This window comes from Cydia splendana, chromosome 13 (assembly GCF_910591565.1).
Source record: "Cydia splendana chromosome 13, ilCydSple1.2, whole genome shotgun sequence".
In the NCBI taxonomy this organism is placed as follows: Eukaryota; Metazoa; Arthropoda; class Insecta; order Lepidoptera; family Tortricidae; genus Cydia; species Cydia splendana.
Window position 1 is genome coordinate 18,601,204 of NC_085972.1, and position 15,080 is coordinate 18,616,283.

At 37.1% G+C, this 15,080-nt stretch overlaps 1 protein-coding gene across 1 annotated transcript in view; it reads right to left on the minus strand.

Moving 5' to 3' along the window:
• LOC134796307 (CCR4-NOT transcription complex subunit 3) overlaps positions 1–2,894 on the minus strand; it is a 34,381-nt gene extending 31,487 nt beyond the window's left edge. The window contains exons 1-2 of the mRNA XM_063768391.1: positions 2,535–2,894; positions 1,902–2,134 (exon numbers count right to left, since the gene is read on the minus strand). Coding sequence (XP_063624461.1) covers positions 1,902–2,134; positions 2,535–2,559 — 258 coding nt within the window. The 5' untranslated portion in view covers positions 2,560–2,894. The remainder of the gene's footprint in view (positions 1–1,901; positions 2,135–2,534) is intronic.
• Positions 2,895–15,080: the final 12,186 nt, after the last annotated feature.

A 15,080-nucleotide genomic window follows, 5' to 3' on the forward strand; every position in this document is an offset into this window, starting at 1 on the left:
CATTTTTGAGAAAAGATAAGTAATGCAATTATTGTAACCATTATAATCATCTGATTATAATATATTACATCCGATATATATTCTAGTAACATTTTTAAAGAACAACAAGGATAATTGTGTTCAAATAATTACTTATTTAGTCATTTAAGTACTTAATTAAGACTGAGCTACTGAAAAACATCATTAATATTTTATTACTGATCGACATTAACATTATGTCAGGCCAATTTAAATGATTGTGAGACACATTTAGCATATTGTATGATGCGTCATAAGTAAAATGTCAACAGATTTTTTGCTATGTAAGAATAAAAAAAGTTGGAGAGCTATTAATTGATTTTTAATAATTTACAGAGTTCAATAACCTCAATTACGATAATAGAATTCCATTCAAACATATGTTAGGCTGGTTCTAGTCTAATTGGTCTACGAGAGGTGTATTTTAACCAGGGATGTTGCGGATGCAGATTTTTTGACATCCGCGGATGCGGATGCGGATATTTAAAGCCTCACATCCACGGATGCGGATGCGGATGTCAAGATTTGGTACTTAAAAAACGTCAAATATTAAATTTTTAGTAATTTTTTTTAAAAAAAACGAAACGTTTAGTATTTGAGCAAGAATATAGTAGGTATAGGTGCGTTTTATTTAATAAACAGTAACTTGGCCGACTTTTCGGGATCTAGACGATTTCGTTATATATAATGACGAAATCACCTAGCACTTACGCCGCCGCTTAGACGTTCCTGTTACCGACTTGGTAACAGGAACATCCGCATCCGCATGAGCTCCGCATCGATTTTATGCGTATGCGGATGTTGAAAATAATGCGATGTTCCGCGGATGCGGATGCGAATATTCGCAACATCCCTGATTTTAACCCCTAAAAACACAGAAGGTTGTGAGTTCAAGTCTCCTCGGCGCTCAAGTGCTTAGTACTACTAATGATTCCGATCAGGAAAATAAAACAAAAAGAGAGACATTATCAAATTAAGGGTTAAGAAAAGTACAGAGATAGTCTACATAGTGTAACAGGTATTTTTCCATGTTTTTTACTTATTTTGTAAACAAAGTAGTTATTTTATATGATAATACCATCAAAACCAGTTTTGCGTAAACAATCTGCCATATGTAAATGTGATGTTTACACTGTATTCAAATTTAACAGTATCTGTGTCAAATATAAGCAGTGTTGTTTGGAGATAAACAAGTTACGAAATACAAAAAAATACAGTTAGACTGACTACTATAAATAGATAAATGATATAATTTTGGTTGGGCTTTACACCTTGCCTTGTGCTACAGGTGGCAAAGGGTGGTATTCTACCTGTCCAATGTAATTGAGTCTCACTCTCTCATTAAGCAAAAATGTGAGACGCAATACATATTGGACCAATGTATTGAGCAGATGGAATACCACACATAGACCAAGTTTGGAGTTGTTGGAATAATAAACCCTTACACTACACATAGGGATATTTGCCAATTTAATATAAGAAGGATTTGTATCCCATGGTTGCTGTTTTACAAAGATTGGTTTGTTGTATTTTTAATCATTCAGATTATCTAGCCAAACCTCAAATCATCCAACGGCATAGCTGAAGATATTATGATCGAATGGATCAATTTAATATATTTTCATGTGTATATAATAAAGGTTATTATCACGTTTTTTTTTTAAATATATGTTACTCATAGTTCTTATTATGTTGTACTTTATTTTATTATTTGAGGTTATGACTATTAGTTGAACAATGGGTAGTATAGAAAAACGATGTTTTTCTTACAAGAAAATTCTACCTACATGTAGAAAAATGTGTCACCCATTCATATCAATAATATGCTTGACATTTTTACTGTTTTTGTCACAATGTAAAGGTAGTAATATGTTGGTACTCACCGTTTCTATTAGTTTCCTATATTCTAAAAGTGTACTCTTATCCTTAATCTCTCCGGAGGCGATCCAAGACTTGATTTGATCTCGTAACCTCTGGAGTTTCTTAATTTCCTTCTTGAGATCTGCCTCATACTTCTCCTTCTGGTTACTGTTAGTGGCATTGTGAACCTTCTGCCAAATGTCCTCAAACGTCTCCACCCCTTCCGTTACCTTTTTTAAACACCTGTCTATTTCACCTGCAAGCAACATACGTCCATATTAACATAAGAAACAAAAAACCTGTTTGCAACCTTGTTTTTAAACAAAAACAATGCTAGTTTTCAACAACAATGTACTTAAGCCCTATCGCTGGAGTAATTAAACTTGATGCTTTCGAATTATCACTCGTATTACAATTCAAGAAATCGAAAAAAACTAACGACTCAATAGTATCAGCATCGCGGCTATGAACTGTCAAGAGGAGCTTGAATACTTCTTATATGCCACGTTATGGAAATATTCGCTACAATATGTTAGCCACCGTCTAGCAGAGCTCTTCACCGCCAGGATGGCAGAGGAGTCGTCAATCTGACAATAATGCTCTAGAACACGTATATCGGTTGGGGTCAATCTCTAACCTGATAACATGACAATTACCTTGTAATTTTCTTGTCGCAGCCATAGCTATTTACACATGTGGACGAACGTTTCGTACATATCCTAAACATACAAACTATTTACAACAAAATGCACAAAAATTATTGATAAACAGACAAACTACACATCTGAAGCTTTGTTCGATTCCAAGATGGCTACCGTACACCGCTCGAACTGTACAACAATAGTGACTGAACGCATCCAGGCTGACCACCACCTGATGATCACAGCCTCGCGCCTGGAATGGTAATTAGCACGAAGCTTTCATAAATAATATGAATGGTTTGTCACCAATATATCAACAAACTTCAAATTTTCCACAAAATGATTTTATGTAGGTACGTCGCGTAGACCATCAAGTGCGCAGGCGCAAAATAATAGAGTTGACCATAGACAAATTGGCGAAAAAAACGTTGAGAAATGGCGAAAATGATATAATTTCTTTACACATGCAAGTACATTTCATTGTAAATACAAAAGTGAAGATAAGTATTTGTTAATTTGGAATTAAATAGCAATGATAAACTTAATAAAATAAATTTCTAAACGGAAATATTCTTTTAAGAAAACTGTTTAATTTGTCTATGACTAACGTCAACTCATGACATAGGAAGTTCATAAAATCAGTACTAGATGACGCTAAAAGCAAAAATAATTTAAGTCATTCTCAATTATCTAGATGGCGCTCATAACAGAACGTCCGCTCATCGTTCGCTAGTGTTATACAGAAGTAAATACTTTTTTTAACTAGATGGCGCTAAAATCAAAGCTTAAAATAGTTTATACTAAAATTCCTAGATGACACTAAAAACCAAGGGCCCAACGTTTTCTGTTCTCTTTCACGTCGCAGCAACTAGTATCATTTCTCTCTCCTCGCTCTTTTAAAAATGCCGTTTGTCAAAAAAGGACAACCATACTGTTGACAAGGTGGACTTCAAATCAAGTGTTGCCTTTCTTGATGCGCCCAGGCTGACATATGTGTGCGTAAAAGCGTATATGTGTGCTCTTTTAGGGATGTGAAAAGTCGATTTTAATCATGTTATATATCGATAAACGCTACACAGCGGAACGAAATAGCGATTAATTGAAGCTTCAATATCTTCGTTAAACATAAACATAATTGTAAATGCTAATGGATAATGATTATATTATAATACAATAATATAATTCAATTATTGCGGAACACCTATTTTAGGACGTATTCATGTATTTTAATTAAATATCTGAACTTTCCCTTGGTTCCCTGCTGCGGCGTGACTATAAAATTGTGATCTGATAACCACAATAAAGAATAAAAGCGTTTTTGGTAATTTTAGGTATCGTTAAGCCTTTGAAGTAAAATTAAAATTGCAAGAAATGTCGATAGTTTATCGATATGACTTTATCGACATGGCTACAGCAACGTGGGCCTCATTGTTAATCGTACACTAAACAAAAGTGGCAACAGTGACAGCTCGCTGAGACACCGTCTCTATATATTATAAGTCTATGCTAAAAACAAAAATTAATAATTCTTTATTATTTTCTCTGGAGGGGCGTTGTTTGCTAAAAATTACTTTTTAGTACAATCTGTCCAAAATTATCATTTTGACCCAATTTGCAGGCGTGACTACAAATCACTGAATATTTATTATTTACCCCTTTCTAGAATGCATAATACAATAATATTTTGTATAAACGGCCTTGGACAATAAAATGTCTATAAAAGCCCGTTTACTGTAAGTAACTTTATTACCGAAATTTACTACCCTATGAACAATAAATCTGATGAAATGGCAAATAAACAAGACACACAAAGTATTATCACCGTGACAAATTTTAACAGTGATAATAATATTAATTCCACAGGACAAGTATTTCAGAAGCTTTTAATACTACCTACTACCTAGTAATAAATAATAATAAAATAAATAAATAATATAAACGATTGGCTTCAGAAACTGACGTATTTTTTTTTTAATTACACCCCAAAGACTCGACACATCTCAAGTGACTAAGGATGGTATTCCATCTGTGCAATGTATATTGCGTCTCACATTTTACTTTAATGAGAGAGTGAGACGCAATGGCATTGCACAAATAAATTGGACAGGAGGAATACCACCCTAATGACGCCTAAATGCAGAATTAGATACAGACATATAGAAAGACGACGACTCGACGACTACATCTAGACGAGGCGCTTGTAAGGGCTTGATGAGGTTCCTTTATTTTTTTTTATTTACTTTAATACCATGCAGTCATAGCCCATACCATAGCCCGATGTCGGCGGCACCTAATGTGATTGTTTTATAAGATCACTCCTATACCTAATACCATACATATGTCTTTGCTAATACCTACCTACCTTACACTTCCAGAGTGTCGTGTTCAGTAGGATCAAAACGCAGGCCAATGACAGAGAGTACCTTAAAGCTACAGATTTTACCATGTACAGTCACCTGCAATTATATGTTACTCTTCGAAGGCCGGAAAAATATGTTAGCTGCTCTTATGGCTCTGCAAATAAGATCGTGTCAGATATTTTAACCTTCGTTGCGTAACATATTATTGCAGGTGACTGTTCATACAGTAATACACATACCTACATGTATATTGACACCTAGCTCTAAATATTGCTTTATCGAAAGGTAAGGTACCTACTCGTACTTAAAAATTAAAGTGACATTGCTATCGTGTATCGCTATTTAAAAAATCTAACCTGAAAAGAAAGATAAACAACGCAAAATAGATGCTAGTCGTTGAGTTGTGAAAACCTGTCCGTATTACAATATACGATACAATTTAGTAAACAAGGAGAAATTAACTAACTTACCACGTTTACGCGATGTATTATCCTCTTTCTTGTTGGATTCCGTGCCAGCAGCCATGGTAAATATCTATTTAATAAAGAACTAATGTTTGACAGAACTAAGTAGTTCTACTACCCGCTTTAATTTTATTGACAGAATGTGGGTAGATATTAATTCTCTTCATTGTTTTTATTTTCTTTGTGTACACTAACCTTTAGGCAATTAAGATGAATGTTACTAACACTCCTATGGACTTTGATGGTCTGCAATAAACGATTTTTATTTTTATTTTTATTTTTATATTATTAAGTTACTAGTTAGATAGCGTTTAGTTTCGTTTATTTAGTATAATTAATGAATCAGGTAATGTAAATAATAAATGGGATTTCTAATCGGTCAACTTTCTGATGTTACATCAGTTAGCTGCAGACATAACTAACCCCCCCTGCATAGAACTCCGGGCTCAGCATGGTTCCGTTTTTAGGGTTCCGTACCCAAAGGGTAAAACGGGACCCTATTACTAAGACTTCGCTGTCCGTCCGTCCGTCCGTCCGTCCGTCTGTCACCAGGCTGTATCTCACGAACCGTGATAGCTAGACAGTTGAAATTTTCACAGATGATGTATTTCTGTTGCCGCTATAACAACAAATACTAAAAACAGAATAAAATAAAGATTTAAATGGGGCTCCCATACTTACAACAAACGTGAGTTTTGACCAAAGTTAAGCAACGTCGGGAGTGGTCAGTACTTGGATGGGAGACCGTTTTTTTCTTTTGCTTTTTTTTTGTTTTTTTTTTTTATATGGTACGGAACTCTTCGTGCGCGAGTCCGTCTCGCACTTGCCCGATTTTTATTACCTGTCACTATGCTCGTCACTTTCGCACTTGCATACTTGTTAGAACGTGACAGGCATGGTGACAAGCGATAAAAATGCGGCCGTGATACCGCCATAGCTAACATTAGGATGATACCTATATCACCAGTAATTAGTACAAAAATCGAATAACAACTTTCAGCACGTATCCGAGGGGAAAATTAGGTTCTCCTATTTCTTTAACCTTCAAATTAGCTAAATTAGAGTCAGAAATGAAATAAATATGACATGCCACAATATTTTGGGAGTCAATATTTACTTGGAGCGATTGGCACTGGCAGACGCCGTCAGCGTCCGAAATGATATTTGGTTTTATATATGTAGGTACATAAGCGAGTTCGTGTAAGACGTGGTTTCCATAATCCCTGGGTAGGTACTTATCCCTACTAATCACTGCAGATAATATTAATATACCTAAGTATATACCTAAATTCTAAAGTACCTAACTCTGTCTTTCTATTTGTCTAACCTCTTTACGGTTTAACCGCTGAACCACGAACCGATTTGGCATTCCACGGGCTGTCCCGTACAAACGCATTTTATTTCCTGTGTTGCGACATTTTTTTCGGCATTTAAAGCAGGCGACTATTTTTCTGTGCATGTTTTTACCATTTGTCATAGAAAAGGAAACTCTTATACATGCAAATCTTTAGAAAATTCGCGTTTGTACGGGACAAACGGTAGACAATTTCATGGAATGCTCCTTTAGATGAATTTGCAGAATTTGGTATGGTGGTAGTGGAGTGGTGGTTTTGGTTTGGTGGTAGTGGAGATGGTCGTAAAAACTATTATATAATCTGTGGTTTGAGTCCTGGGAAAGGACATCTTAGGGTAGGTTTTATTATCTCGGAAATTATCCTTTTAGATAGATAACTGGGCTTCTTTGACCAACTCTAAGGACAAGCAGTATATAAGTGCTTGCACCTCCAACTTGGGTTATACACATTTTTTTTTGCAAACTCATTCGCGTATTTCCTGTAAACATCGCAAATTTAAGGGAACTTAAAGCTAACTCGAACTCAAATAAGAAAAACGGGATATCTATTTACCAGAATCGTTAACTTTGATTGTATTGTCCGCAGAAGTGACCTTTTTCTAAAATGTGTTTGACCCACTTAGGTACGAATTCCGATCCGGTTATGAAGCCGGATACCTTCTCGGTTGTGCATAGTACTTAATTTTATTATGTTTTCAATATTTGCAATGTACAATTTACTGCCTCGACGCTGGCAGAATTTTAACATATAATAATAAAAAATAAAGGTGTAAATCAGAATGCTGTACGGCTAAAGGAACAGTCACGATCCCAAGCCGAGGTGTTAAACACAATATTTGATCTGGCAGGCCTTCGGTGGCTTGTGACGGTGGCTACTTATAATAAATAAATGTGTAATAAATTCAAGTGTTACCTACACTTACTACCTACCATCGCTGATAAATAACTTACCATGCGTGATCCTTATTGGAAAATAATAGAGTCTATATTTGGTTAGTTACGGATCTATTAGTAATTTAGGTGTGTAGGTATATTAAAAAAAACCGGCCAAGTGCGAGTCGGACTCGCGCACGAAGGGTTCCGTACCATAATGCAAAAAAAAAAGCAAAAAAAACGGTCACCCATCCAAGTACTGACCACTCCCGACGTTGCTTAACTTTGGTCAAAAATCACGTTTGTTGTATGGGAGCCCCATTTAAATCTTTATTTTATTCTGTTTTTAGTATTTGTTGTTATAGCGGCAACAGAAATACATCATCTGTGAAAATTTCAACTGTCTAGCTATCACGGTTCGTGAGATACAGCCTGGTGACAGACGGACGGACGGACGGACGGACGGACGGACGGACGGACGGACGGACAGCGAAGTCTTAGTAATACGGTCCCGTTTTACCCTAAAAATCAAGCTTATTTATTTAAAGAGTTCTGCCTCGTTCGCCGAATGATTTGCGACTATCGGACCGATACACTCGATGAGTTTTCCAAACTTAATTTTACCCACGGAAATTTGATATTTCCAGTGCATTTTTGAAGAGAAAATTTTTCAGGAAAACTCATAGTACGGTCGAAAGTTTAAAGTTATGATCCATTTTTTTTTATTCCTAAGCCATAAATTGTGTCGCTTAACTTCAAACTCGGGTAAATCCATTCGACCCTTTCAGCAAATATCTACCCTATTACCTTTTCTTAATACCAAAATCGTATAATCTGACAGATGGATTTACCCGAGTTTGAAGTTAAGCGACTCAATTGTAGGTATGTGTACATGTTGATGTTAGGCAATACAGTGAGAATCAATACAATTTTACCCAGTGGGTGTAGCTACATGTTTACTTACATACCTTTACTTTCATACTTTTGTACCTTGTCACAGTGACAATATTAGTCTCTAGCGACTTTCATATTGATTGTCACTGTGACAAAGGTACGAAATGGGTCATACCTAAATTAAAACTTTCAGTACATTCGTGAAGTAGGTACCTAAGTTCTTAAGATGATGATTTATTTTAAATAAATAACCTAAGCCTCTCTGTTTTTGGTAATACTTAAAAGAAGCCATCTATCATATAGGTAATTAAATACCTGCGTCTTCCCCTGCGTGGCCATCGGTGTACCTAGTACCTAGTACCTACATATGTGTGATTCCCTGCCCTCCCCTCCAAGGGAAGAAATTTCTAAATATATATGTATAATTAGTACCTATTAGCCTATCTCTACTCTACTATCAGGTATAGTCTATATTTATTAAATTATTTGAGCGTCTTTGGCGTGAGCTGTAAACTTATGATTCTTATGAAATACACAAATAAACAAAAGCGTAGTCTATTACTACCATTCTCTGGTATATCTGTATAAAAATAGACATGACTCTAAATGAAGACAATTAGAGTGTGGCAGAAAATTTTGGGCTTAGAGCATTGTTTTATTCACTCCTAATGATGATGCCTGTACCAATGAGTTTCTCACAAGTTCTGGCACGAAATTTATTTGATATTTTCCTCTTACTCTTAGGTGTCGGAAAATATCCAACAAACGCCATTTACAGGAAAGAATTCAAGTGTGAAATTGTGAAGTGTCCAATCTGGGTCTCTATGTTTCCCATAAAGTTTTAAGTCATAATGTATTGTTTGTCCACATTTTCGTTAGTCATAATTTGTTTTTTCTCAGAAACGCGTAACTTTTCAAGATCGCCACAAAACATAAAACCTAACCTAACCTATCTATAGGATAACCCTACGAAAATCCTGAAAAGTTAGGTAACGGTTTCAGAATTTTGACTAATGATAATCTGACAATCATTACATTATGACTTTCAATAATTAGGTAAGTACTTACGTCAAACAAAGGGACCCCGTCCAATCGGCTTTGGGCTAGCATGGAGATTACCAATACAGTAGGTACTTAATTTTCTAGCCGAGGAAATAAGAGGGTGTGCGCCACGCAATCCAGCGATATTTTCCAACCCTAATCCAAAAAATCCGAGGTGTGCAGGAGGTGTGTAGTACATAGGTACTATGAAATAAACCTCAAACTCACGAATAAAATGTCGATATCTGATCAGCCAGAATCTATGAAACAGGAATGTTTTTTCGCGTTATCGAGATTAATCACATAGTAAAAGTTGGTCAGTCTGACCTATTCTATATCGACGCCCCAAAATATAGCTGGTTGAACATACGTTAGCCCAAACCATAACAGGCGGGCAGGGGGCAGGGCTATAGCCGCGAAAATCGAAGTTCGCAAATTGATGGCCTGTTTTTTTGTTATTCTAATTAAGCCTTCATTGGAGTAAAAGAGAAAGATCTCCGCAATTTAGGTACGAATTTTGATTTTCGCCGTAGGCCCCCAGGTACTTAATGTATAATAAAAAATAGTTTACAGATGGTTTACAGTAACCGCGTTATTGAGTCGAGACAGACATGCGGGTGCATTATCTTTTTAAAAGTGAAATCACTGATCTACTTTAATGTGTGAAATAGCAAATGCCATAGGTATTAGTTACATAAAGGAGTCACTGTCCAATAATACGGGTGGAAAATTAGTAAAAAAAAGAAAACGATGAAAATGTTCAGAACAATATGGCTGTTCCTGAGCTGATTGAAACATGCATACGAGTGATATCTTCTGCGACCTTTCCAAAGCCTTCGATTGTGTAGACCATAAGACGTTAATTGCCAAGCTTTGTTTCTATGGCATTCAAGGACAAGCATTAAATCTAATACACTCTTATCTAACAGAGAGAAGCCAAAAGGTTGCTGTAAATGGTGCCTTGTCGTCAGATGAAGTGGTAGAGTTGGGTGTGCCACAGGGATCGATTTTAGGTCCTTTTCTGTTTCTGGTTTATGTGAATGACCTGCCTTATATGGTAAGCCGAGAATCCGGCATTGTTATGATCGCCGATGACACTTCTTTGCTTTTCAAGGTGAACAGAAAAAACACTGAGCTTGCTGAGATAAATGACACTCTTTCTAAAGTATGTGATTGGTTTGCTGCAAATAATTTAATGTTGAATCCAAAAAAAAACAAATGTATGAAATTCTCTTTAGTTAATGGTTCTAATCGAAATTTAGTCTCTAATATCAAACTTAATGGTCAGTCTGTTGACTTTGTAGAAACAACGGTGTTTTTAGGAATAACCCTAGATTCAAAACTGCAATGGGGATCCCATGTAACTACATTAGCTAGTAGGTTGAGCTCAGCTGCTTTTGCAGTCAGAAAAATGAGACAGTTAACTAATGTAGAGACGGCACGATTGGTTTACTTCGCCTACTTTAATAGTTTGATGTCATACGGTCTTGTACTGTGGGGTTCTGCTGCCGATATAGAAACTATATTTATACTGCAAAAACGAGCAATAAGGGCAATATATAACTTAAGAACGCGGGACTCATTGAGAGAAATATTCAAGAAAATTGACATTTTAACGCTACCGTCACTATATATTTTCGAGATAATAATGTATGTTAGGAGGAATTTGTACAATTTTCCAACAAATACTGATAAACCAAAGGTTACCAGAAATTCGGGTAAGCTTAAAGTCTCATCCTACAGGCTAGTAAAAACAAAAAAGTCCTTCTTGGGGAATTGTACAAAGTTCTACAACAAAATTCCTTTAGAAATTTGTAAGCTAACGGATGCAAAATTTAAAACCGTGGTTAAACGAGCACTTATTGCTAGAGCGTATTATAGAGTTAAGGACTATATCACTGATCGGGATATATGGAAAAAAAAATTGACATAAACCAAAAAACGGTTAAATAATTGAAACTGATTTTATTTTATTTGATGCTATGTAAGTATACCAATTATGCAATGTGTTTGTAATTATGTATTTGATGTTTGTTGTGATTGTTTAATTTAGATTTAATTCTGTACAATTGTACTTTTTTGACCTTCATAGGTGCATTATGTTAATGCCTAAATTGAATAATAAAGAAATTGAAATATATGTCTCCCAAATAGGTACCTATTTCAGTGTAATGCGTGTAAAGATTTTTGACTGCCTATTGAACCATATCACCCGCTTAGTGAGTTCTTTCTATATGTACTAATAACAATTCAGCCTATAACGTGGTCGACACAAGCCTTCTCTCACGCGCGAGTGGGCTTAAGCTATCCCCCATTCTGCCACAATGCTGGTTGGGGATTCCACCTTTCTTCGCATTTATGCAAGTGTTCTCAGTGTTCTCACGATGTTTTCCTTCATCGAACTAGTTCTTTCCATAAGTCTCCTTTTTCCTCGCGTTAAGGATGACTCACGTTAGACCGGGCCGTGTCCGGGCCGGAGCTTCCGGAGCTTACTTTTCTATGACATGACAGATGATCACGTGATGCTTTCCATAGAAAATGATGCGCCGGAAGCTCCGGTCCGGACACGGCCCGGTCTAAAGTGAGTCATCCTTTATCCCGGCATTTATTTCCACGGCTCATGGGAGCCTGGGGTCCGCTCCACAACTAATCCTAAGAATTGACGTAGGCACTAGTTTTTACGAAAGCGACTGCCATCTGACCTTCCAACCAGGAGGGTCAGATGGCAGGGCCTTAATGGGATTATAGTCCGGTTTTCACAATGGTAAATATCAAATGCTTAGTTCTTTCTATAAGTAGGTACCTATGTAAGAAAAACAATCTCTCACTGGGTGTAACATGAAATCCCTGTGTTTGCGACGCGCTGCGTCATGTCTACCTCATTAATCATGTGGTGCGTCATTAGCATCGATTCTCCATTACAAGACAAACAGCGGCGGACAATTAGCGATATTGCATTAGGATTTATGCAAGCTCTGTTGGCTAAGGGCTTGGATACCTGGGCAGTGGCGGATTTGCCCCAAGGCCCAGTAAGCCAGGGTAGACGTGTGCGCCGATTAAAAAACGATCGGCGGCGGCGTTTGCCGAAAAATCGCCGGCGGCGGCGTGTTTTCGGCGTGAAATCGGCGTGACCTTGACTTTCAAGTTTCTAAAGAAAAATCATCAATTTGTCGTTTTTCTTGAAAATATTGATTAATCCAGGTTGCTAGTAAGTGAACTACGTAATTTACGTATAGTTTTGAATAGGTTTTGAGTAAAATAGGGTTTGTAAATGAATATAGGATAGGTACAATAACTTGATTTCCTAGTAGGTAATTGGCTTGTATTTAGGGGGTATCTGGTCCCAATGACTTTCGATCCGATCTGTATCTCTCTGTAACTCCGTTTTGTCATGATGTTCATGGCTTATCTTAAACTATCCCAGACATAGTGGTCTGCTACGGCTTCCCTTTAGGTAATGGCTTTCTTGCCGTACAAGCACCAGGCTCACTGAGAAGTATCTTCTTCTTTCTCGTTTTCTCATTGCTGAGGATTGCGACCACATGTAATTTGTCTCAATTTCGTGCGGTCATAAGCTGTGTGAATTGCACGGTGCATAATGCCGCCAGCCATCGACCATCTCACACATGCTCCACTCTGAGCACATTTGCCATTCATTGGGCCAAAATTCATATTACATTTCGCCACATCATGCATTGGAAACCGCATAATAAGTCCGAAGAAAGATGTTGTAGAAACCCGAATGGCGATATTGAGCTATTTGAAAATTAAGGGGTTTGTTCTTCTAGCTGTCTTAGGTATAAGCAGCAGTCTCCGCCAACACTATATTTCTAAAGCGCCAACCTTTGCACGTCACCATTTTTGAGACCCATACTGGAATATAGGAAAGACGAGAACTCCTACCACCAAGATATACAAACTTGCTCGCTTTTTCGTAATCGCCGAGTGCGTCGGTAACTTGGAGTACGTTTGCTTTGTCCACAACCATTACTTTGGTCTCAGAATGGTTGGTCTTAAGACCACTCTAGAACTTTCAACTTCAATTTTCTTCAGAGGCACCATTTCGATGTACAATATAATATAATACAAATACTCTTTATTGCACACCTCAATAAAATAAAACAATACAAAAGAAAACAGAAATACAAGCAGAAGTAAACAACAGGCGGTCTTATCGATAAAAAGCATTTTTTGTTGTTACTCCCGTAAGCCAGTCGACAATAGTACAAGCAAGGATGATGATCGCAACGCAACATTAGCTAGTTAGTTTTCCTTTTCTGTTGCTCCTTGAGGTTTCATGGTACGAGGGGCGTTCAATATATAATGAGAATGAGATGCAAACTCTTTAAATATTAGGAAAGTAAATACTGGCCAGTAAAGCTAATCTACCTAGCTGATTGCAATGAAAAAAAAAAACTAGCTGATCTTTGGTTAAAAAAAAATACGGCGATTTCTTTGCGATGCTATTGAGTACGTTAGCGAAAATGGAGAAAATTGAACTGCGCGCCGTTATCAAATACTTGTGTTTGAAAATGTTTTCTACGGACTAAGTCAATTTAGATTTACGGGACACTTTAAGGTCTAATGCTCCTCCGTATTCGACAGTCACACGTTGGTGCGTCGAATTTAGACGTGGAAGAACATCGACCATGGATGACCCCCGCCCCGGACGCCCTACTACAGCAGTAACTGAAGAAATTGTGAAAAAAGTCGAAAACTTAGTTTTGGCGGATCGTCGTGTCACGGTTCGTTTTAGTGCTGAAAATGTAAAGATTTCAACGGGGAGCGTGCATAATATTTTACATGAACGCTTGGGTATGAAAAAGGTATCAGCGCGTTGGGTACCCAGAATGCTTACTGACACGCAAAAACAAACTAGAGTCGAGATTTGTTAAGAAGCTTTGGACCTGATACAGCAAGACCGGGAACTTTTTTTGGCGCTATTTATAACAATGGACGAAACATGGCTCCATCATTACGACCCTGAAACGAAACTGCAGTCTATGTCATGGAAAAGGCCATCATCTCCAACTCCGAAAAAATTCAAGGTGGGCCCATCTGCCGGTAAGGTCATGGGCTCTGTTTTTGGGATGGTAAAGGGGTCGTAATGATTGAGTATCTCGAGCATGGAGCCACTATTACGGGCACTTTATATGCTAAACAAATAGCAACATTGCGCAATGAGATCCGTGAAAAACGGCGAGGTAAACTCTCGAAAATTGTGTTGTTCCATCAGGGCAATGCACCGGCACACAAGTCCGCCGTTGCAATGGCTGCAATACGTGATGCTGTGTGTGTGCTAGTGATTTCTACCTATTTCCGAGATTGAAGGAATACCTAAGAGGCAAGAAATTTGAAGACGACGACGCGGTAGTCGCTGCAATACAAAAAAATTTAAGTACTCAAGATAAAACCTTTTTTAGAAATGGAATTTTAAGTTTAGAAAAAAGATATACTAAGTGTATTATGCTAAAACGTGACTATGTCGAAAAATAAAATAACATTTAATAAAAGTTGTATTTAACATACTCATTCTCACTTTTTATTGAACGCCCCTCGTACATGAGTCATGTGT